Source organism: Mastigoproctus giganteus, chromosome 5 (genome assembly GCF_048544385.1).
Source record: "Mastigoproctus giganteus isolate SK-2022 chromosome 5, ASM4854438v1, whole genome shotgun sequence".
Classification (NCBI taxonomy): Eukaryota; Metazoa; Arthropoda; class Arachnida; order Uropygi; family Thelyphonidae; genus Mastigoproctus; species Mastigoproctus giganteus.
In genome coordinates, this window is record NC_143579.1 from 54,687,093 (window position 1) to 54,712,692 (window position 25,600).

Sequence of the window (25,600 nt, forward strand, 5' to 3'; positions counted from 1 at the left end):
ATAAAGGGTGGCACTTTACCAGCCAGTTCTTAGTTTTGACACTGTAGTAGATGTTTTTTTTTTATATTTTTAATGACATTTAGTTTTATTATTAAAAAAAAAAAGAATTTCCTCACTACCGAGTGGCAAAATTTCAGAGAAGCAAATCCAAAAAAACTAAAGCTCTATGGAAAATTAGACAACTCTCACTGGTATTCTTACAGATATATAGTTGCAATCGCTCACATGACATCTGATAAAGGCCAAACAGAAAGATTGAATTATCATAATTCATAGTGAATTGAAAAAAAATAAAATACTGCTTAATCATTTAGAGAATATTGATAGAAAAAGGTACATAGGAAGATTTATTTTTATTTTCAAATTTTAATGAAGTAACAAAAATTTTTAAAAAGTGTCACCTCTCAGACACCATGCTGGTGTTGGATATAAAATTCTGAATTTTGATACTATTGAATAGGTAAATACATTCTTTTCAGAAAAACATATATTTATATCATTGGTTAATATGGTAATTTCTTAAATATTCTTTAGAGCAGTGTTCTGCAACCTTCTGGCTTTTATAAATTTAGTATGCTTGTGATATACTAAATTTGTCAAAGACACTCTGACAAAGGTCTAAAAGTATCAAAGACACTTGTAGGCACATCACAGATATGGGGATGGAGAAATGATATAAGTAATGCAGGCAAGCATATCCCATTGTTAAGTTTGAAAGCATCTTTTCTTTTCCATTAAGGAATTTCACTCATACTCTTGAAACCTAGTGAAAGTTGTATAATGATTGTGCCACAGCATAACACACAATTACAGAACTCTGCTCTAGAGGTATATGATATAACTTATTAATCGTTTGTTACTTTTTAATATTTTTCTAGAATTGTGAAATTCTCCAGTGTATATAATCTTTCAATCCATTTTCCAAAAAATTTTGGTGCTGAGTGTACTAAAGTTTATTATATTGGCCTTAGAGGAGAATTTTCAGAGGTAATATATTTTACTACTATTCTAAATTTAGCAAATTTTTGGTTGTGCATAAATAAAATCTTTCAGAATGAGATCTTACAAGTGATGACTGTTCAGTTATACCAAAATTCATTAAATTTTTATTCAGTATGGCTATTGTTAACACAGCACATTTACTGCCTCTGTCATATAAAAGTTTCAAATAGTGGTAGAAGGGATGTTGCATTATGCATATAAGCATTCAAAAGGCATCCAATATATTTTGCTTACCCAAAATATGTACTGTAATGCATATGAGTGGTCATTCTTAAACAGTCATTAAATGAGTGCTATAAAAGTAAAGGCACATGAAATTAACACTGTTCAATGTTCACAAGCTGATGGAATTCTTTACTATTTGTAAAGATTTCAGTCAGTGTGCCAACACTTGTGTTGAGTAAGTTTATATACATGGAATACACTTTAGATAGGAAATTGAGGTTTGTTCTGATTTACAGTTCAAAAGAAAGTATTTGCTTTTAGCTATGAATTCCAAACTTACTTTGCAACCATTTAAAAATTTTCAGAATGTTTTCAAAAAGGCCTATGGGGCTGAGTAATTCCATATTGAAATAATTACACTCAAACACCAGCCAAGCGGTTAAAATTTTACTATAAAATAAAATAATATAAAAATAAATATGATACAAATATCGGATAAAAAGAGACTATTACAATAATTACAATGAAATAGGTTAAAACAATTAAAAACAATGCTAAAATCGTTAAAATATACTAAAATACCAAAGCTTTCGGAGACCGCTGTCTCCTTCCTCAACAGGAAGGAGACAGCGTACTGTTATTGGCACGACACATCCTTAAATAATAGGCCCATGGCACTCAAACACATGATTCACCAGGCACATAGTCAGCATTTCCCACTTGCACACTGGAAACGGAAGTGGCTCGGGAGTGTGCCATATGAAATTGATCATCACATACGTGTAAATGCAAAACGGGGTGTAAACGTATACCCCTGTCCTAGGGGTATACGTTTACACCCCCTGTTTGAGGCGGTTGTCCTCAGACGTTATGATCGATTTCGTATGGTACGTTCCCGAGCCACTTCCGTTTCCATACGAAATCATATGGAAACACGCGATACGAAATCGATCATCACGTCTGTGTAAATGCAAAACAGGGGATGTAAGTTGCTATAATGAATAAAAGGGTGGTTGAGTGGGAAAAGACGAAGAGTGGTAATCAGTGGACGCTACTTCGTGGACTAATGTTATTAGTGGAGTACCCCAGGGTTCAGCGTTGGGCCCACTGTTATTTTGTATATTTATCAATGATTTTGATGAAGGTATATCGGGCTTAGTGCTGAAGTTTGCAGTATGATACAAAGGTTGGCAGTGTTGCTAATGACTAATGCCAGTGTGCTACTGCAACAAGATCTAGAAAATTTGGGCAGATGGGCTGAGAAGTGGCAACTGAAGTTTAACATTGACAAATGCAAAGTACTGCATATGGGTAGAAGTAACCCCAGAGAAACATACCAACTGTGTGGTACTACACTTAGGGTGGTAGAAAATGAAAAAGACCACGGAGTAATTGTGCAGTCAGATATGAAATTTTCTGAGCAGTGCAGACAGGCTGCCAGAGCAGGTCGTGGGGTATTGTCAATGATATACAGGAATTTTGCTAGTAGGGAAAAGGAGGTGATTATCCCTTTGTATAAGGCAATGGTCTGGCCACGCCTTGAATACTACACATAGGTCTGGAGGCCTTATTTTCGGAAGGATGTAGAGTTGCTTGAGTGAGTAGAGAGAAGGGCAACAAGATTGGTGAGGGCAATGAAAGGTTGGTCTTACCAAAAAAGACTTAAGTTCTGCAATATACAGCATCTGGGGACTAGACACCTGTGAGGTGTATAAGGCCTTGAACAGGTTGAGCAGCCTCAATTCTGATAGGATTCTCTTCCTCTTGTTCACATTACCAACTATCAGACTAAACCATGAAATATTTTATCTGATGCAGATGAACTAATCCTTGTATTTTAAAAGATTGGCAACAATGTATATTTGTGTAAAAATATATATGTAATAAATTATAAATATCTTGGTATTAATTATCTCTTCTAATCCTAAGCACTTGCCTTTAATTTAAGTTTATAAGTAGACGTTCAAATTTTTAATGATTTTTCAATTCTTCAAAGGATTCACAGACAAATATCAGTGGATGCCATTCTAAAGGGACATTTGATGTTACTTTAGAACAACTGAGCGTTAAGAGAGGGAGGTTATATTGGTTGTGTGGAATCAGCAAGTCACTATTTATGGAGACATTCACCATGTATTTAACATATATATATATATATATGACACTTTAAAATATATGGTAAATCCATGGTGAATGTCTTCCATAAATAGTGACTTGCTGATTCCACACAACCAACTGTAACCTCCCTCTCTTAACTCAGTTGTTCTAAAGTGACATCAAATGTCACTTTAGAATGGCATCCACTGATATTTGGCTGTGAATGCAATATGACCCATTTTAGAGTTCATAAGTGCTTGTGTTTCTTGAAGAGATAGTGCTTGTGGGCTCTGTTTCTATTTGTGGTATTTTTCTGTTATGTTATTACTTAAGTAGTACTTGTTCTTTAAGGGTGTGGGCATGTGTCTCTTTGGTATTTCTCTTTTCTACTTTTAATCTTATTTTTATGTTTACTTATTTGTTTTGATGTAGGAGCGTTAGAGTCATAAGAGTAGAATAGTACCATGCTTTACCTATTACTTTATTACAAGTATCAATTAATTTGAAGTATTTATTTTATGGTCCAAGTCTTTCCTGAGTTCAATTCAATTGGTTGACAGTTCTGAGTGTGACATCTTGATTCTATGTAGTTATCCCTCTACAGATAATTATTTCTCCTTACGTTAAAAAAGATTTCTTCTTAGTGATATTTATTCGAGCCAATGGGAGAAGAGCAAGGCATTTATGTCACTACAAATGCAATTAATTATTGACAACCGCCTTCATAACGTTCACCAACCTCGTGCACGTTCTTCGCTGTCTAACAGGAGTTGATTTTCCATTGTAACGTGTTTTGTATATTAATGAATATTGTACATTTGTAAATATTTTAAATATTTGTATAGTTTGTAAATATTTTAGTTAAATATTTGTATAGTTTGTAAATATTTTAGTTAAATATTTTTGTCCTGCTCTTTCGGATGCAACAATATTCCTCATGCATTATGGGAACCCGAAGCAAAAGGCCTTTTCCTAAGTGACCTATGTGAACGCAGGTAAATAATTACATAGTGACATTTATTAGACCTTGAAAATGCTGCACACTACAAATGCACAGGTAAATAATTACATAGGTCATTTCCTGATTAGATGTTGATCACAGTGACATATTGTTTTTTTGTCTGGTGGCACCGGGGATCTCCCCCAACTCTGTGTTTTTACTCTGTGTAGAATACAATACTTTGCATAAGCCCAGGGTGTGTGTTTTGTGAAGTATTAGTGTAGGTTGTGTTGTTCCTCTGACCACTTAGCCTGGAATAGCTGTGGAGAGCCAATAACAACCTCAATTTCCGTCACTGCCATGGAGAAGCGGGCCAGGACACATTAGGAGAGAAGAAAGCTCTGGCGGGGTGAACCCTGGGGTAGCCTAGGCATCCAAGGAGAGTCCAAAAAAGAAAAAAAAAATTATTGGAAAGGAGATAATGGGGAGATAGGAAGAGGGTGGGATAAAAGGGGTAGAGAACAGAGGGAGCAGTGTTGAAACACTTGCCTGATTTAAAAGGGGAGACAATAAGGGGACCCCTGGTACAGGATGCCATCCTGGTCCAGAGGGTGGGAGTTGAAATTGAATGGTAGGGTGTGCCACCAGGCAAAAGGGTGTAGGGCCACACAGGGTGGGGGAAGGAGACTCAACCACCCCAAGTGGTAGGAATAAAAGAGCATAGGGAAAGAGATTCCTATGGTGGAGCGTGCTTTTTGCAGCTCTGTCCCATATTGGCCTGGGGTCCTAATGGCTAGTGTCAACATCCCACACCATGCCAGCTAGCAAAAGCTACAGCATGGTGTTAGCTTGGATAACCATGAGGCCCCTGAGGGCCTGCATAGCCATCAGTTTGTCCAGTGAAGAGGCTAAGATAGAACATGCAATTAATAATAACTTTCATTCCCACAATTTTACTTTTTATAGTTTTTTCTTACACTTTCTGTTTTCTTCTATGTATTAGATTAGATATCGATTAGTGTGTTTTGACAGATGTGTCTCTTACGTAGAAAAGATTTGACTTACTCCGTCATACCTCTACATATTACTTAGAAAAGTGTGCGCGGGGGTTGACTAGCAAAGTGAGCAGGGGGCAGAGACCCCCTAGTGAATATTAAATTCAAAACCAAACAAGCCTCGGTGGAAAAATTGACATTTATTGTATTGGCTGGCAATTCCTATTGATGCATAATAGCCTTCCTTGTAATATGAGGGGAATTCAAAAAAAGATTTGTATCCACCTAGTAGTCGTGATAAAAAGATGAAATTTATTTTGTTTGATACCTTGAAATCTCTATAGCAACCACAAAAATTTTGGTTTCGATCTGACAGTTCATTATTTTTCTTTGCAGCACTGGATGAAGTTTCACAATGGACAAAGTGTAATACAGATCAGTGATTCAGTTCCTCTTTCTGCAAGGGAAAAACACCCAAAACAATTCACAAAAAAATTGATCGCTGTTTTTGGAAAAGACTGCCCAGGTTGCAGTGTTCTTGCACATTTTTATAAACAATTCAAATGTAGAAGAACCTCAGTGCATGATGAAGAAATCCGAGGATGCCCAGCAACTGCTGTAATAGAAGGGAGTGTTGCAAAAATTGAGACATTAATCCTGGAAGATCACTGTATTGGTGACAAAGAACTAGCTGCAGAGCTCTATATTAGTGTAGGGTCTGTGGAGAACACCATCCATCAACAGTTGCATGTGAGTTAAGTGTCTGCTAGATGGGTTCCGAGACTTCTCACCCCTTACCAGAAGAAGGAAAGCGCACATGAAATGTTGTCGATCTGCCAGGAAAAGCAAGAGGAGTTGTTTTTCATGGCTAGTCATCATGGATGAAATTTGGATCTATCACTATGATCCCAAAACTAAGCAAATGTCAATATGTCAAAACAATGGAAGCACATGGAATCACCACTCCCCAAAAAGACAAAGGTGCAACCAATTGCTGTAATAATAACAGATTACTTTCAGAAGGGGTGTACTGTGTTGACAAAGTATTATTCCAACTTCCTCATGAAGCTACATGCTGCTATAAAAGAAAAAAGATGGGGAAAGCTGCCAAAAGGTTCACGCCTGCTCCATGATAATGCTCTCGCACATTCCTCACCTGCTGCAGTGAAGGGGGGGGGGATGCCCCATAAATGTGTGTTTGAAATATTGTGCAACCTTGCACTGTTGCATTTCTTCATCTTTCCTGCTCCAAAGTAATATCTTCGAAGAAACACTTTGCTGCTGATGATGAGGTGATTTCTGATGCCGAGTTGTGGTTTGAAGGACAGTCAGAGTACTTCTATAAAACTGGCCTGCGGAAGTGTATTGAGAGGTGGCAAAAATGTTTCTTTTTGTGTAGTGACTATGTTGAAAAAGTGTAATACACTGTGTTTGTTTCAACCTTCTGTCACAACTACTTCTGGGTGAATACAAATATTTCTTTACCCCCCCCTCCCCGTTATATATAGTTGTCTGCAAACCTTTCATTCAGCCACAATAGGCTGAATTCACTCTCATGTTCAGTTCTGCATAATTCTGGCTTTGACATGGTGCCCATTTACAGATGGATGCATATATGTATATATATAGCAGGGCTCTCACTTTGTTTTCTGGGAAATATACAAGGTTTTTCAATCAGGAAACATAAGAAAGTAATCCAACACTTTTTCATAATTACATTTATCTTTAAAAATCCATGCAAAAGAGAGTGCCATTTTTCTCTTTTAATGTTATCACTTACTCAATTCATAACTTAGTGCAAAGCACTCTTGCAAATTACAGCTGTAATTTGAAGCTGAGCAGAGATAGAAAGTGCCTAGTATGGGAACAGCTGGAAAAATATGTCACTAAATCTATAGTTGACCTCTTCAGAGAACAGTGAGGTATGTGGGTGCATAAGTACATGTGCCTTGAGTGACCGGGGTTCAAGCCCGTGACTGCTGAATAATGTGCTGTTTCTTGTATTCTGTCTATCTTCTAAACTCCTCTGACCATTTGGTTGTCCCGGAGTATAAACAGAAAATTTATTATTTATTTATTTATTTAATGTGCATAAACAGTAGATTTAATTCAGTACAACCAAGGTGTTTGCTACACTTAGAGGTCTTTTCTTTTGTAAGAGAAATTATACTTCAACCAGTTTATTTTACAAAATTGAACTTCAATCAATTTTTCTTTGATGTACTAAATTTAAGTTCAGCACAGTAGATTATTAAAATCAAAATGTCATGTAAGCTGATAGTACACACAAGATTGTGCATACCTTGTTATTATTATTATTCCTTAAGAAGAATAGTTTTTTTTTTTTAATCTTGGAAGAATTTTTTTTCTGAAATACATTCATTGATATATTCTCCGATATTGTACTGGCATACATATAAAATTAGCATTAGCATTAGTAGAGGCATTTGATGCAAGAAAGCAAGCTTATGCAGCATCAGCCAAAAAAAAAAAAAAAAAAAAAACCACTTCCACTTCACCCCTCTGTTCGTTCAAAATACCTGTCCAGCTGAGCCTTAAACTTATTTAGGCTATCAACCTCCACCACAAGGGATGGAAGTCTGTTCCACCAACCAACCACCCGCTGGCTAAAGGCAAATTTCCGCACGTCTATCCTACATCTGTCTTTCCTCAATTTGAATTTATGCCCTCTCAGGTGATTTTTCTGAGCTAGAGGAAGAATCCCATCAGCATTGAGCATGCTTAAACCATTCAAGGCTTTATACACCTCTATCAGATCACCTCGCTGGTGCCTAGTCTCCAGCATAATGTGAAATTATGCCCCCTAGTTCTAGAATCACTTATAACCGTAAAAATTTTGTCCTCATTCATTTTATTTATGCCTCTTAGAGCCTTAAACACCTCAATCAAGTCTCCTCAAAGGTGCCTAGCTTCCATGCTCTGCAACCCACATATCTGAAGTCTTTCCTCATATGGACACCCTTTTTGCCAATCTCACCAGGCTAGTTATCTGTCTTTGGACTCTTTCAAGAAGCACAATGTCTTTCTTTAGGTGCGGTCTCCATACTTGAACACAGTATTCCAAGTGTGGTCTGACAATAGCCTTTTATAATTAGATTATGACTTCCTTATCTCTACTAGCAAATGTTCCCTTGCTTGCATGGTGTGTAGTATAGTTGAGTAAAGAAACATTTTTCCAGTTCCAGCCGGACCATCTAAAAAAATCAGTTATGATTAGTGTTTGACTTACTGTATATGGCAAGAATAATAATGTCAAATGCCATTTTTTGTTTGTTGTTTAATTTTTCTGTATTTGCTATCGCTTTGGCTTGTTCTTCCAAAATGTCAAATGATTGCCAATGCAGAGGTGCTGTCATCATTTCAACAGCTTATAGATGCACTTTTCGAGGGCTCAGACCATAATTTTTCAACATTTCGTTTATTTCTGCAAGAGCATAGATAGGGCCAGTTTCTTCAGAGTAGCGTCTTATGAAATCTTCACTCATTCCCTGCTTATGTCTTTCCCATAGTTCAGGTTCTCCAAATCCACATATCATTGCAAACAGTAACCGTTATATAACTTGGTGTACATGCCTCGATTGCCTCAGAAAGTATTGTGCCATATCCTGTCTCCTTTCAAAAGTCCATGTTCTTTGCAAGCTTGCTGAAATGTTTCACAGAGTTGTCCATGACTGTTTGCAATTGCTCAAAACTTGTAACTCCTGTAACTCTTGTAAGAAACATGCATAGACAGTAGCGCTCGCTGTCTTGAACACGTACAACAGGCATACGTCCCATAATACCATCTCCACCTCTTTGCGTACATTTCCATTTGCCTGATTTTTTCTCAAATACGTAGTACTTTGATATCTCTGCTTAATTTAATAGCATTGCTTGCACATCTGTTCTGTTTAATTCAAGCCATGCCTCAAGCATGGTCTTTGTAGACATTTCCCACTGCAAGGCCTCCTCTTCTCTTTCCCCTTGGAAGATCACTTGCTGTTGTTCAGGTAGGTGCACTGCCAATCTTATAATGGATTGCTACTTCTCCAACATCGGAAACTCAATCAAACGCCACATTATTTCAGGTGCACTAACGTACTGTCCATCTAAGAAAGTTTGAATCTCATCAAACACCAAACTACCATCAGTACCTTCCCTCTGTAATCATACAGATGCCGCATCATGACCTTTATAAATGTATTTATAGAGGTACTTTACACTCTTCACGGAGGCACACACTTCTGCATTAATGTGGGCATTGAATTTCTTCGAAAACCTTGGATTATAAGGTACAATCCATCTATTGTCCACATCATACTTTCCTACTTTAACAACAGGTCCTTCTCTTCTTTTATATATTGGATAGCTGTTACATTGTCTTCTGTTGTATCTATGAACTCTTTCAAAAATTCCTTGCTGCATACACCTTCTTTCATTCACAGAGAGTGTGCATTGAGTGTGCCGCAGGGACCATGTAGCATGCACTTTGTGACGATTTAAAACAACCCTGGATTTGTTTTTAAGCATGGTAGCTCTGCACTTACTACTCTGTCAATGTCATCTTTTGTGCATATTTTAGAATCTGTAGACAGAGTGATGAGTATGTGTGCATGTCGTAGTCCACGTTTCTGGAACTCGATTACATTGATGAAGGCCATCACAGTACCAAAAAGATTCCACTTGAGAATGTTGTCAAGCTTTTATTTTTCTACAAGTTTTATTTTGAACACTCGCACGGTTATGCCTGGTCTGTGTTCGGGTAGTTGCTTTCCTTCCATTGCATTCACAATCTCAGTCTAGGGAGGATTGCAAGTAAATGTAATGAATAGATCAGGTCTTCCAAACTTTCGTACAATTGCCATCACATCTTGATAGTTTGTTGCATGTACCTGGGCTGCCTTGGAAAGTCAAAAGCAGAATTATCATCTTCCCTGCTCTCAAGTTTTGGTTCTGAGCTCTTGCTTCTACTGCATCCAATAGTCCACGGTACATTTCTGCTCATAGATCTTTCTGATTATGGCATTAATCTAGATCCTTCAGTCTTCACATAGGCGTCTACAATGTATTGCTGAAATAATTTCCCACTGCTATGAATTAGGCTAAAACCAGGTCTTAAACCAGGCCTTGTCTATAAGCAAAAAATTGCAACTGTGTTACTCTAATGCATTTTGTGATTCTTCCCTCTTGTGCATGTTGTAGTTCCTTGTGCACAGGAATAGCAATGGATACACCATAGGGTCTCCATTCTTGTTTAGCGGTGATATAATTCTACAGCAGTCACCTGTGGGATATATGCATATGTCTCTATTTGCAGGTCGCTCCTTGTCTTCTCCAACAAATATTGCAGCAACCTCTATTTTGGATGTAGGTGCATTATATTGTCTCTTATCTAAGTCTGGGTCTTCTATAAATACCATGTGCACATTCATTGTTGGATTGGCCTGGGTTATTTGATGCATTTGTTTATATGACTCAGCAAATGGGTTAACTTGTCGCAGCATCTTGTCCAGTTGTTGCATTACTTCGCCATACACCCTTGGTTTGATTGTTTTTCAAGGCGTTTTGTTGTTGTTGTTGCTTCAGCAGAATCAAAAATATAAAGTCGTTCCATATCCTGGCTTATTTGCCTTGTTTGGATATAGTGGTGAGACCAAATGGTAAATCTGGCAGTGTATTCTAAAACAGTATGGACCATTTCTAGGCGGTGATTTAATATCTGCACCAATTGATGTGAACACCAATGCTGAGTTGTATTCTTGTATATGTTCTCTGTAGTTATTTTCTTCACGTGTATCCCCTGTAAGCAGTAATCATAATAGAGTATGTGTTTCGGACAGTGGATTGAGTGAAACCTTTCCATCATGACATCATTTAGTTTATTTTTTGATGTGTTTAACTCATGTCTCCAATATCTTGCATTGCAATACACACAGTTGTAACACATATTTCCTATGGACTCGGGTGAAGTCTGTCGTTATTTCCCCCGAGTCTAAGAATGCTCTCATAATTATGGCTAAGGGTTTGCTTACTTCCTTTTGCTGCCTTCTTTAATATAACTGGATAGATCCCATCCACCCCAGGTGCCTTTCTTATGTTTAACTTCAACAATTTCTCCTCCACTTTGCACTCAATTATTACAAAATCATTTAACTCCCTGTTAGAGTTTGATAAACATCTGGCCCTCCCCTCCTTGAATAACTCCTCGTATGAATGTAGTTGAAAAATACTTATTTAGTTTGGCAGCTATCTGATAATGATCATCTATAGTCAAACCATTGATATCAAGTGAACCTATCTGTCATAAGTAAAGAAGTCTTTGCTGTTTTTCTTTGCATCCCTTGCCAGATTATTTCTCATAATCTGCCTTTGCTTGCCTAACCTCCTTTGTGACTTGATTACAGTCTGCCTTGTATCTACCATAGGCTTCTGTGTCGCCTGACAATTTATGTGCATCCCATGCATTTCCCTTCTCTGCCATGAGTCTCATTAGTTCATGTGACATCCATTTGGGCCTAAACCTAGAACAGATTTCTTAGTTAGAACAAAAATCCTAGTAGCTTCCAAAATTACTTCCTTGAATGCTGCCCATTTAGAATTTGCTGTTGGTAACATCATCAGTTGGTCTCACTGTATAGAACTTAAAAAATATCCGAGACCACTGCAGTCACCTTTATGAAAGCAAAAACCTTTCCCTTTACCCCTGATGGTAGTTACATCTTTAAGAGGCACCTCCATAGCCAGGTGGGCAGGAGCAACAGTGCGTAGCACACGCTTCTTGATTAGACTGGGGTTCGAGTCCGTGACCACCAAATACGGAGGATGCAGAAAGGTCAGGGAATGACCACTGCATATCCCCGGAGCAATATAGCCTTAGTTGCTAATGCTTCTAAAAACCAAATAACAAACAAACAAACATCTTTAAGTAAATCCCACATCAGTACACGTGATCACTGCCACCTAGTGGTTTCTTTATCTGTAATTGATAATCCATTAATAATCACTGCTGATAATTGGATCAAGAGTGTTACTCCCTCTTGTTGCCCCTCTAACATGCTGCTGTAGAAAACAATCATCCAATAAATCCCCAGATGCCTCGCTAGTGTGCGAGTGACCAACTCACAAGTTCCAGTATATATCTGGGAAGTTAAAATCCCCCATCATAAGGCACTCTGATTTACTGGCCCACTCTATTTCTCTGTATAATTGTTCATTGTACTCATCAGAGTCATTTGTCCTATAATGCACTCCTACCCTAATTTTTGCTTTCCCAGTGCTTATTTCACACCAAACTGACTCAACATTGCACTGTCCACCAATGTCAACTGGATGCACTTGCTTAGATTTTATATGTTTCTTAACAGCATAACACTTCCTATCCTATCCTGTCTATCCTTTCTGTACACATTGTACTCCTCAAATTCCAATTCTGCATTCCTTTATCTGTGTGACACCACGTCTCTATATTCCAACAATATCCACCTTGGATGACTTAACCAGCACTTCAAATTCATCAAATTTATTTACTATACTCCTAGCATTGGTGTACAGCAAGTATACATGCACCTGTGCTTACTCTTAGTTAATCTAACACAGCCCATGTATTTACTTTTTCATGACTCCCAGCAACTTGCTTTCCAGGTTGCTGCTCATTCCAATAGAAGCAGTGCAAGAATCATTTGCACCTCTGCCTGCGGCTACCATTAATCTATTAGTCTGTGAATCCCCCTAAGCTAGCAGTTTTCCAACCTACCTAACATTGCTTCGATAGCATCAGCAAATATTCTTGTACCCTTTCTATTTAAGTGTGTCCCATCCCTGTAGAAGCAATTTCTCCTATTAAACAAGCACAGACAAAGTTGGGAAAAATTCTACCCCATGAGCCCTGCACAGTCTCTCCAGGGCCGAACTGATTGACAAGGCTTTCATCATATACTCCCTTCTACCATGATATTAGAGCTGGAAAAGGAATTAGAAAATGTGAATTGGAATATCATCAGTTTGGCTGAAACAAGAAGATGAAATGAATCACTTATGAGTTTATCAAGTGGAAATCTACTGTACACCAATGAAAACAGTGAAGGTGGAGTTGGCTTTCTGGACCATAAAGATATAAAAAACAACATTTTGGAATCCAAACGTACATCACCAAGGGTGTCAAATTGGCTACTTAGGATTCTAAGAGGTATAAGCTAAAGGTTATAATGATTTATGCACCAACATCGAGCCATGATGATGAAGTTGAAGAAATGTACACCGAATTTGAGAGTCTTCTAGATTAACAGAAAACTCGCTACACTATCATTATGGAGGACTTCAATGCTAAGGTTGGAAAGAGACAAAACAGCACAGAAAGGGGAACTATAGGAAAATTTGGAATTGGTGAAAGACTTGTGGAATTTGCAGAATCTCGAGGAATGTCAGTAATGAACACTTTTTTCAAGAAAAGGGTGAACAGAAAGTGGACAGTGAACAGGAAGAGGAAAGTGAACAGGAAGAGCCCAAATGGATTAACAACTAATGAAATCGACTTCATCCTCACTAACAGAAGATATATCGTGAATGATGTTACTGTCCTGAACAAGGTAAATGTTGGAAGTGATCACAGAATGGTAAGATCCACACTTGATATAGATGTAAGAAAAGAAAGGAAAAAACTGACTCAAGTAAATGATATGGGCTTTGAGATAACAGAAGAGGAGAAAAAGCAATATGTACTGGAACTTAAGAACAAGTTTGAGCTTCTGCAGACTGCTCAGGACCAAGATATCGATGAGGAATATTACAACTTTCTGAAAGTGATAAAGCCCAAGGTAAAAAGAAATCCAAAGAAGAAAAACTTAGTTAAGAAACACTTGTCATGATGAACCGAAGACAACAAATGAAGAGCAAGAAAAACACTGACAAGGAGAAAACTGAGTATACTGAGTTATGCAAAGCCATTAGAAAGAGACTCATAGAGGACATAAGAAGATTTAACACAAGAAAAGTGGAACAAGTATTAAGGGAAAACAAAAGATTTAAATCAGCAGCCATGAGCAGTAATACAGAAAGATAAATGATACTGACACTGAAGAATAGCGATGGTGTACTTATAAATAGCAGAGAAGGCATAATTCAAATAGCAGAAGACTACCATAGAGAATTATACAAGGAGCGAGGGAATGATGCCAGCAGTAGGGAAGATGGATCGCAAATTAGTAACACATACAACATACCTGATATCCTTCCTGATGAGGTAGAACATGCGTTGAAGAAAATGAAGAATAACAAAGCCCCGGGGAAAGAGGAAGTTACTGTATAGTTGTTAAAATTGGGAGGAAGAGACATGACCCAAAAACTGGCAAGATTCTTCACAAAATGCATTAGAAAAGGTGTGATGCCTAAGGAGTGGAATAATCCAATCATAGTTTTGCTGCATAAGAAAGGAGATTAATCAGAAATTGGAAATTATAGACCAATTAGTTTGTTATCCCACATCTACAAGTTGTTCACAAGGGTCATTACTAACAGATTAGAAAGAATACTTGATGAGAATCAACCGAAAGAGCAAGCTGGCTTTAGGACAGGATTCTCAACTATGGATCACCTTCACGTAATATCACAGCTAATGGAAAAAGCAAATGAATATAAAACACCATTATGCCTGGCATTAGTCATTATAGCCACGTCATTAGCTGTAATAACGATAAATAGCTGGAAGTCAAGAGAAGAATAAATTTTGGATGGATAGCATTCAGGAAATATAGTCACATACTGAGGAGCAATATCCTAATTTGTCTGAAACGTAAAATAATGAACCAATGTATACTCCCACCATGACTTATGGAAGTAAAACTTGGGCACTCACCAAAAGAATGGAAGAGAAGTTGAGAACTACACAGCAAAGAATGGAACGAATTATATTAGGAATCAGACTGTTAGATAAGAAGAGAAACACATGGATTAGGCAGCAAACTCAAATAAAGGACATTCTTATCAAACCTAGAGAACAAAAATGGTCCTGGGCAGGACACATAGCTCAAAGACATGATGACAGATGGACTAATAAAATAACAGAATGGTACCCAAGAGGAGCTAGAAGAAAACCTGGAAGACGACGATGGAGATGGACAGATGAAATTCATGAGTTTGTGGGTAGTAAATGGATGGCCATTGCACAAAACAGAAGGAACTGGAAAGTTGCTGGAGAGGCCTTCATCCTGCAGTGGATTGAAAATTGCTGATGATGACCATGTCTGGTCAGGATTGTAGACACTTTCAAATTTAACCCTAATTTGCGACTTTTTTTCGACATTGACCTGTACTTGCTAAGTAAATCCACAGATCTCCTACTTAGTCATTAGTGCCAGCGTGTACAATGATGTTACATTTTGTACTCTTAAAAGATGATATCTGCTCTACAACATCATCAACTGGCAAACATACCCTGGTCCTATTCCACCTATCCTTTTTGCAGAATATATTTCCTGTTTCCTTGACAATTGAGTTATTGACAATAACTAGCTCCTTTGAGGCCAGCGCATTCTGCCCTGAAGATTGCTGTTGTGTTGCCTGGTGCACAAGAGTGAGCTCTGGTGTTTAGTTGGGCATCTGAGAGCTTGATGTGCCCCCATTTTAATTCCTTCTAGGGCATCTACCCGTCTCTTCAAGTTCTTATAGATGCCCATCAGAACGCTGAGTTGGTGCCTAATTTCTTCACATTCTCTGCACCTAGTACACACAAAGACATCTTCCATGGTTACATCATGTCCTGTTCGAGAGAGATCCGCAAATATGTCACATTTTACACATTTTTTTAGACTGTGATGCATTGGAGAATCATCCCCTTCAGTTCTCCCCCAAACCACAGCACTTTCGCTACTTTGTGCACATTGCTTTGCTTTGCTGCTCTAGTCTGAGTATGATTTCCGTTTAAATACAATTTAATACCTCACCAAAAAATTCATCGACAGAAAATACCCATTCCAATAACAAAAGAAACCATTACCAAAGTCCATAATAACACCAATAACCCAAGCAAAATTAACAACCATGTGAATAAGAATAAGATACATAAACCCCTTATCCCCCTCCCATACCATCAATATGCTAGAAGACTTCAACAGATTTTTAAGAATACAGATATCAAATTAATATTCACGTCTTATAACAAATTTAAGTTCCAAATTCAATTCATACAAGACAACACACGAGTGTGGGACACAAGATTATAACAACATTATATATTTGATTAGATGCCAATCAGATTGCCAAGCATGTTACATAGGCAGTACATTTGACTTCTAACCTCTCTTGGCACAAGCACATTACAAATATTGCTTCCTCTGCATCTCAAAAACTTTGTTTTCTCTTTCGCTCTCGGTGTTACTTTTCTTCCAAACAGCTGCTCACTCTGTATAAATCGCAAATCCGCCCTGCCATGGAATATTGTTCCCACATCTGGGGTGGGGCCCCCAAAACCTCTCTCAGGCGTCTTGATTCCATTCAGAAGAGGGCAGTTAGGTTTATTAATGATTCATCTCTAACAGAGTCTCTCCACTCGCTTTCTCATAGACGTACTGTTTCTGCTGCATGCCTCTTCTACAGATACTTCCATGGGCACTGATCTTCTGAATCGGCTTCTATAATTCCCGTTCTCTCTTTCAAAACAGTCCGAACACGTGCCGCCACCAGCGAACATCCATTTACTGTCCAACTTCAAACCCACAGAACCAACTTTTCATCTTCCTCATTTATTCATTCAACTGCCGTTTTCTGGAACAACCTTCCTTCATACGTATTACCTGAAAATTACAGTCTACAGAAGTTCAAGTCCAATGTCAACAAATATCTTCTTTCGTCTTCTCAAAACCCAAGCACAGTACTAAGTACTATAGGTTCTAATACCTCTCGTGTTTGGGGTTCACATAAAAAAAACAATAGCAATATTTGGGACATCGAAAATTTCTAACATGCGTGCATACTACCACATTAATAGCTTCAAATCTAATTTAGCAAGTACAGAACTAACACAACACGTCCAATCTTATAATCATAACCCACTCATCGATTCAGCCATTACAGTAGTTAAATTAAATTCTAGCTATAAAATCCTTCAAAACGAAGCCCTCGTCATTGAGTGGTTTAAGCGCCACACATCACTTAACGTATTAAACAAAAAGATTCCCGCCAACTTCTCCCCTATTTGGAATTTAGCACGTATTAAGTTTCCACGTGCAGTGAAATGCATTTCGGGAACTCAACCCGTATATAACACACTCGCGTGCTCTTCCCTCCCCACTATAGCTAACTGAAGACGATTTCAAAAGTCGCTCGTGCACGGCTATTAGCTTTTATCTTTCTTCATTTAATTTATTTTAATTAGACAACCATAGAATGGAAGTTGCACTTTCCTTTCTTAGAAAAATTTTTAAAGCCCATAACTTAGTTTTTAAATTTATAATCCCCGTAAGTTATTAGAATCTCATAATCACTATGTAAGTGATAAAACTTTCCACCAAATAAGAGGATTACTATGAGGTGAGTGCTGAAAAATTAAGCTAAGCTATACCTACGATCTGGTCATTACATCACAGCACATAAGGAATCCTTAAAATATCAAGAGTCAAGATACAATTTAATTAACATAAAAATTAAAAGGTATTTATAAATTTAATTGATTAATAGATTTGTGCTACAGTGCTACGTATTATGCTATATAGCTATACGTCATACCTTACACTATCAAGTTCGAGGTATACGTTATGCTATTCCGTATCGATACTACGGCGGAAAGTTTCGAACGGTACAAGTTTTACTGATACTAAGTAATAACCTACCAAATCTCTATCTAAGTTCAAAATAAACTAAGTATCGTAACTAAGAATATAAAGCTACTTCTAAAAAATAAATTAATATGCCAATTAAGTCAATAAAATGGTAAAAATTTAAGAAAAACTTCTATTAGCTGGAGTTAAAAACTTCGCCCGCACGGACTTAATCTTAATTAAATCAAACGAGATTTAATTCAAACTTAATTCAAACGAGACTGATGCTACTACAAACAAAAAGAATAACACTAACAGCAAAGTAAGGTTATATATTTTCAAAGTAATCACCTCCGATGTGTACACACTATTTACATATTTTATATAAGTTTTGAAAACATTTCTGGAACTCCTTCTGATACCACTTTCAGCTGGTCGGTCACTGCAGCCTGAATGTCCTCTATCATCCCGTATTGTGTTCCTTTCATGGCTGTTTTAATTTTGGGGAAGAAAAAGTAATCTGCGGGAGCCAAATCTGGAAATAGGGGTATTCGATGACTGGAATTGATTTTTTTGCCAAAAAATTGCTTGATGTCGATGGCAGAATATGTGGGTGCATTGTCAAAATGGGAACAAATTTTTCTCTTACCCGGATCTTCCTTTAGAATTTCTCATACAGCTTCCTTATTGGTACCGATTATCTCAGCAAGTAAGAAACCTAGTTGAAATTTATCTGTCTTCAGTCACAATTTTTCTAACCTTTGTGACAGTCTCCAGTGTTTGAACAGAGATTGGTTGGTCAGATCAAGGATCATCCTCTAACAGCTCACGTCCTTTACGAAAACGAGAAAATCATTCACTCTTGGTCGAGACAAACCTTCATCAGTGTAAACTTTTTTAAATCATCAAAAGTTTCCGTAACACTTTTTCCCAATTTACAATAAAATTTGATAACTGCTCTTTGCTCCATTTTCAATTTTCAGACGACATGGACAAAACTACTACAGTAAAATCTCGTTAATACAAACTCGGTTTATACAAAGAACTTGTTTATATGAAGCACATACCATTCCCCTGCAAAAGGATAGGCTTTTCTATGTAAATATATTCATTTATTACAAAATTCGGTTAATATGTATTACAAAGTTATTTTTCACCCGATGAGAAATAAATATTGTCATTTTGTATGTTTAATACAAATCTTGGCAGAGCGACCCGATTATTGCCCTTGGCTCCCTACTTCCCAAAGGATGGCACTGACTTGTTAGAAATTAGTTTTGTGTAAACAAAAGCAGTTTATGGTAGCTACAACATCAAGTGCACTCTGAAAAACATCTTTCTGAAGGATGAGTTGTTAAATTAACAAAAGAATAAAAAGTTTTTCTAAGTTTTTTACATGCACTCCCTCCCTCTCCATGGGAATAAGGTCAGTTGCAATTGTTACCCCAGTTCAGAGTCTTTGCTATCATATACAGCAATCAATTTTTTGTGCCATTTTATCTGAGTTGACGTCTTTTTCAGAACATGTCTTTAAATTAATTTAAAATTAGTTTATATTAAATCTTATCTAGCAGTGTTATGGCGACAAAATGTAGATGGCCAGAATTAAGCCTGGAAATTAAACTAAAAATTATAAAAGAGGCTGATAGGATGGAAAGAAGCAAAACAGACATTGCAAAAGAATACAACATCCCTTTACCTACTTTATCTACAATACTGAAAAACCGAAAAAGACTTGAAGAAGTGCATGACACTGGAGCAGCGATAAAAACAGGAAACGAATTCATGGTGCAAAACACTAGGAGCTTGAAACAAAACTTTTCGAGTGGTATCAACAAATACATGCATCTAATTTGCCAATATCAGGTCCGATTTTGCAAGAAAAGGCAAATCATCTAGCTCTGCAACATGGGATTAGTGACTTCAAATGCGGCAGTGGCTGGCTCCAAAGATTTGAAAAAACAGGAATTATTTGGTTTCACGAAATGTTTGTGGTGAGTCTGGATTAGTTGACAAAGAAAATGCTACAGACTGGTTGTGTTCTGTACAGTCCATCCTTGAAAAATATGAGGCAAACGATATTTTTAATCTCAACAAGACAGGTTTATTTTATAATTTGCTGCCAAACAAAACATTTGCTGTTTGAGGAGAGTCTTGTCATGGTGGAAAATTAAGTAAACAAAGATTCACTGTTCTGTTATGCTGCAATTCAGATGGCAGTACAAAACTACGCCCACTTGTGATTGGTAAGTTTTCCAAGCCAGGATGTTTTGAATCAGTTAACCAACTTCTCTTTGATTATGAGGCTAATAGAAGTGCTTGGCTTACGGTCAAAATTTTTCAGTCTTGGTTATCAAAATTGGACAGAAGAATGGCTTCAGAAAAAAGGAACATTTTGATGATTCTAGACTGTTGTACAGCACATTCTGCCGAGACACTTAAGTTTACTAATATACAGCTGTTGTTTTTACCCCCAATACCACCAGTTTAATGCAACCATTGGATCAAGGCATTATTTATAACTTCAAGAGAGCATATAGAGCCCGCCTGATAAGGTACAATTTGCAGTCAAATTGGAATGTCTTGGATGCTATCTGTAATCTTGTTATTGCTTGGAAAAATATTACATCAAGTGTAATAATCAAGTGCTTCAGAAAGAGTGGCTTTGGAGAGAACATCATCGAAAAATGGAAGAATTTGAAGGAGCATATGAATTTTGTTGGCGAATTTGGAGAGTTTGTGAAGGTGGATGATGAAGTTGCAGTGGTTGCTACCACTGCAGTGCCAACACCAGAAGAGCTGCTGGGTACCAAACAAAACGATGCTGTTTTTGTTACCAGCATCAGCGAAAGTGAAGACATGTGCACACTGCCATCTAAAAAAAGATGCCCTAAATGCATTGAACATAATAGAGAATGTCTTGGCCTGCAGTAACGTTGATAAAGAAACAACTATTGCATTTGATAACATCTGTGCTGTAGTTAAAAATGCATATAGGACAAAAACTGTGCAAACAACATTGGATTCTTTCTTTAAATTAGATTAATTTATTTAAACGTTAATGGTTTATATGTCTCCTTTTATAATTATTGTAATTATTTTTACTGTGATACTAAAATATTGTATATATCAAAATATATACTGTACAATATTTTCATTTCCGTTAATATTGCTTTCCTCTTAGTTTATCATACAAATAAAATAAAATCTTTAAAAAATATGTTATTCCTATTACTGTATTGTTAGACAAGGCTTTTGTTTTTATTTTATTTTTATTATTTTATTTTATTAATTTATTTTTGATATTATTATTATTTATTATTATTCTTAGATATACAGTATGTACCAAAAAAAGAAATAATAATAATAAATGATGGTAAAATTTTGACACTTTTGGGGAACCTTGTTATTACAAAATGTGAAAATCGAGCTCCCTTGAACTTTGTATTAATGAGATTCCACTGTGTTACTCTTTCTATCATAAATCACGAATTACAGACTGGACAAGTTTCAATTTGCATTCATTGGAAAGCTCACACTGTAGTGAATCTAATCATGTACTGTTTTCACCTCTTACGTTAATACTAAACGCAGAGCACACACGCAATGTCGTTATTTAATTGGTGCTCTGTGTATTTTGTCTTCTATGCACAGTTTTCATCTCACTTGCTCTAATTAAGGAGCAACAGATTGAGCTCTTCTGTAACAAGGCACTTTCTATTTTTGTAATTTAATAATGAAATAAAATAATTATTAAATTATTACAGAAAATCATGTAACTTTATAGCAATTTATTTAAATAATAGTAGGTATAGTGATATTTTTCTTTATTCTGAAGCTTTTTTTTACTTCATTTTGACATGCGTGATGTATCAGTATATATGGCCAGAACTGCATTCACCATACTCTAGTTACACCTCTGGACTTTATATTAATGATCATTAATCGCATGGAAGATCAAGACAGTATAAGAGCTAGAGCTGGCAGTTACTGGATTTCTTTTCTTTAGAAAGGGTTCAATTATTGACAGTAGAAAAAATATTGGATTGCAGAAATTTGTATCCCTTTTATATAAATTGGCTAAATGTAACTCACTTTCCACTAAGAAGGCAAAACAGTGGGATACAAGTGTAAAATGGTAACATGGGAGTTAATTTTAAAGAAGTGGTTTTAAGAACAGCTACAGAAATGCTGTTGTTCTCAAAGTGTTGCCATAGCCTGGAGATTTGCTGTTATTGGGATTCTTCTAATATCTTTTCAGATGCAAAAACAAAGGAGCCATTGAGTGGGCTGGGTTTGCTGCTTCTTATTGTAGAAAATATATGAAGATTAAGGTATTATTAGGTCAGCTTTATGCTTAGATGAAGAGGTCATAAAACTATCAGAGGTGGCTATAAGGAAAGACAGATGTTTGAAAACCAAGGATTAAATAAAGCAGGAGAGTTCTGAGTGGAATGAGGAATAAAGAATTTATTGATCTGAAACTTTCTTGGGGGAACCTCAACCAAGTTAATCTGATTGGTCACAAGAAATGTGATGCGAAAGTGACTTCATCTGCAGCCTCCGCACGTGCAAAGCCTCCTTCGCTAAACAGTTTAATAAATTTTTCATTAATCTTTACAGAAGCAAGCCCCTTCATTGCAAGGAGAAACTGCTGATAAATCTGAGCACTGTTAAATCAGCCATATATGATAACAGCACATGTGCCATTTATTTCTTACAAGAATGATCTTAGTATTATGACTCAAAAAATATTAGGATAAGGAAATTTAAAACAACAGTCCAGATGCAAATTATTGTAACTAGACATTCGGTAGAGTTAGTAGCGGGCATGAGCCCGCTACTTACTCTACCAAATTTGTCACGAATTTGTACCAAATTAGTCATGAAAATGTAAACTGGAAATGGTACAAATTGCATCACTTCCTAAATGATGCTAATGCAGTCACTAATGTTGATTCAGTAAAGTAAGTAGTGGCTCACACCTGCTACTTACTCTACCGAATTAATGTTTTCTAAACATCCTTACAAGCCAAGGATGTTTCACATAAAACCATCAACCACACGTGCTCAGCACATGTGCTATTTATTTCTTACAAGAATGATCTTAGTATTATGACTCAAAAAATATTAGGATAAGGAAATTTAAATTAAGGAAAGAAGAAATAGAAATCACTCGGGTTAGTCCATACTTCTGCTGCTTGGACTTGTTTGCAGTTGCATCTAGCAGAATAGTAGTGGTGAGATTTTTTGCTAACTGATCTGCAGGCTTCCTCAAGTATTAACAGTGGGATTGGTCCAGTGTACTGTGTAACTGCTAATCTTCAAATCTGTTTTTGAAGCTGTGCTCTCAAAATATAAAGAATGTATGGCTTCATTAATTATCATTTTTGATTGTCTGCCACCTGTTTACAAGATTAGAAAATTGAGTAACTAGTAGTGATAAATGACTGAAAACCAAAATACATCATGTTAATATGGTAAATATATCACTACAAAAAATGTGTTTTCTGCATTTGCATTGCTACAAGAGTATTTGAATAAAATGCTGTGATAACAAAATAACGAAAAATTCATTAATCGGAATTTTTTGCCCATTTTTAAAGTATTGCTAACTTTTAGTTTAATTAGGTTTTACTTTCAGTGTATGTATAATTTTATTTTGAACATACTAAAATCTATAAATTAATGCACTGTTGTGTGATTCTGGTTGTTATGTAAATGACAGTCAACTAAATTATGGATAACCTAACAAATATAACTGAAATTTTGAAATGCTGATTTTGATATTTACATATATATATTATTTTTTAATCTCTAGATGAACAGGCATGAAATAACCATTTGTTCCTACGAATCTGCACCCAATCCTGCTGATCATAAAACAGAGACTTTTAATCCTTTATCGTACCAGATCCACTAACTGACAACTTGGACTTCAAACTTATGAGGCTTTGTTATTAACATTGTGATATGCAATTTGACTTTGCAAGTAAAGTTTGTATATGCAGTTTTGAATGAAATCTTCTCGATCAGTGTCTATATACAAAAGGATTATATTACAAATAAGTATGTTTGTGTAATTGAATACTAGACATGAATTCAAATACTATTTCTTATGAACATTTACTTACTGCCTCTAAGTCAGTGTTCATAATCTTGTTAGCTTCATTTATAAAAATCATCTATAAGCTTCAGGAGATATATTTATCAAGAATCACCTAAGGATAACTTTATAATTTATTTATTTTTTATTAGCAATTTATTATTGCTTCTCTGTATAAGGAATGACATTAATTCATCAACAAGTATATAGCTAACTCCAATGCTTAAAATTTTGCTTTCTCGTTAAAACTTAATGTTGAATCCTGGTGAATTTTTTTTTTTATTATTCATAAGTTAATACTATTTGCTGACACACCTACAATGTAACACACTGCATACATTAACTAATTTGTTTACTCTCTTGAGTAAATTTATTATTTTATACTAGTCATGATGTTTAGTGTCCCTTGATAATATATATTGCACACATGCACTTTCTTTTCTGTTACTGACTTCATCAGCTTAGTGGTTATCCACTTTGCCTAGGTCTAGAAAAATAATAAAATTGTAAAAGTAATAAAAGATGGGTAGATTCTAGAATTACATCTTTGGACAGTTACTATTTAGCATTTATACTCATTGGGTTTACCAACCATTCCTATCAAATAGAATGCTGATAATGCCTAAGGCTATCATAATGCCCCTTATGAAAATTAAACCCTTCTCCTTGACAACAGTTATTTCTTTAGATACAGCCCACATTATTGTAGAAAAAGAGCACAACCTTTCTGTACCTGTGTTTACGCACATGCACAAAATGAGCTTATACCCTTCTTTTACAATTTTTTATAGCTGGCATAGCATGAGGCCTTTGTCCTAAATTTATTCAGCATGTCCCACATTAATACATTATAATCACTATCTTCAAATGGTTTCTTAATACAAAATTGTATTAGTAAAAATGTGGTCTGATACTTACAGTAGAGATTAATAGTTTTACTTATGTTTGTTTCAGCAGAATTAATGAAGTTTTGGTTTTGTTGAAAATAACAGACATACAAAAACAGTAACAGTAAAATGTAAATTAAATGCAGTTATACCACATTAAAGGAATTGTTGCAAACTGCAACAAGTAATGGTGAAGGGTTGCCAGCTGTCACCTTTATACCAGAAAAAAATTAAAAATGAAATTTCAAATAAAAAAATTAAAATACAGAACAGTCACAGGGACTTACATTCATCCAGGCAAGCCAGATGTCTCCTGTATAAAGAATGGTATAATGGCTGCCAGAAACAATCAAGGAACTCCTCCCTACTGCATACAACCCATTGGGCAAATATAGATACCACTTAAGAAGAAAAGGACAAAAAAGTTTAGAGGAAACCACAGTAACCGCTTCAAGGAGGCATCAGTCCTATGGAAATTTCCAAAACACTCACATTTCTGTCATGGCCTGTAATGGGAAAGCACCATGGATGCTTCTATGCAAAAAAATGAGACAGATACAAGAGAAGACGTCTTAAATATGTTTAACTCACTGATAGGAGGCAACTCAGGCAAACTGAAAATGCATATGAATTTCATGTTGACAGAAAATTGACTGGCC

General features: G+C 36.2%; 1 protein-coding gene across 2 annotated transcripts in view; it reads left to right on the forward strand.

Annotated features, from left to right (window-relative positions):
* Positions 1-23,965, forward strand: part of LOC150085403 (PITH domain-containing protein CG6153) — an 80,926-nt gene extending 56,961 nt beyond the window's left edge. For both annotated transcript variants that reach the window (XM_090373204.1, XM_090373205.1), the window contains exons 5-6: positions 879-987; positions 23,770-23,965. In XM_090373204.1, coding sequence (XP_090229330.1) covers positions 879-987; positions 23,770-23,871 — 211 coding nt within the window. In that variant the 3' untranslated portion in view covers positions 23,872-23,965. The remainder of the gene's footprint in view (positions 1-878; positions 988-23,769) is intronic.
* Positions 23,966-25,600: the final 1,635 nt, after the last annotated feature.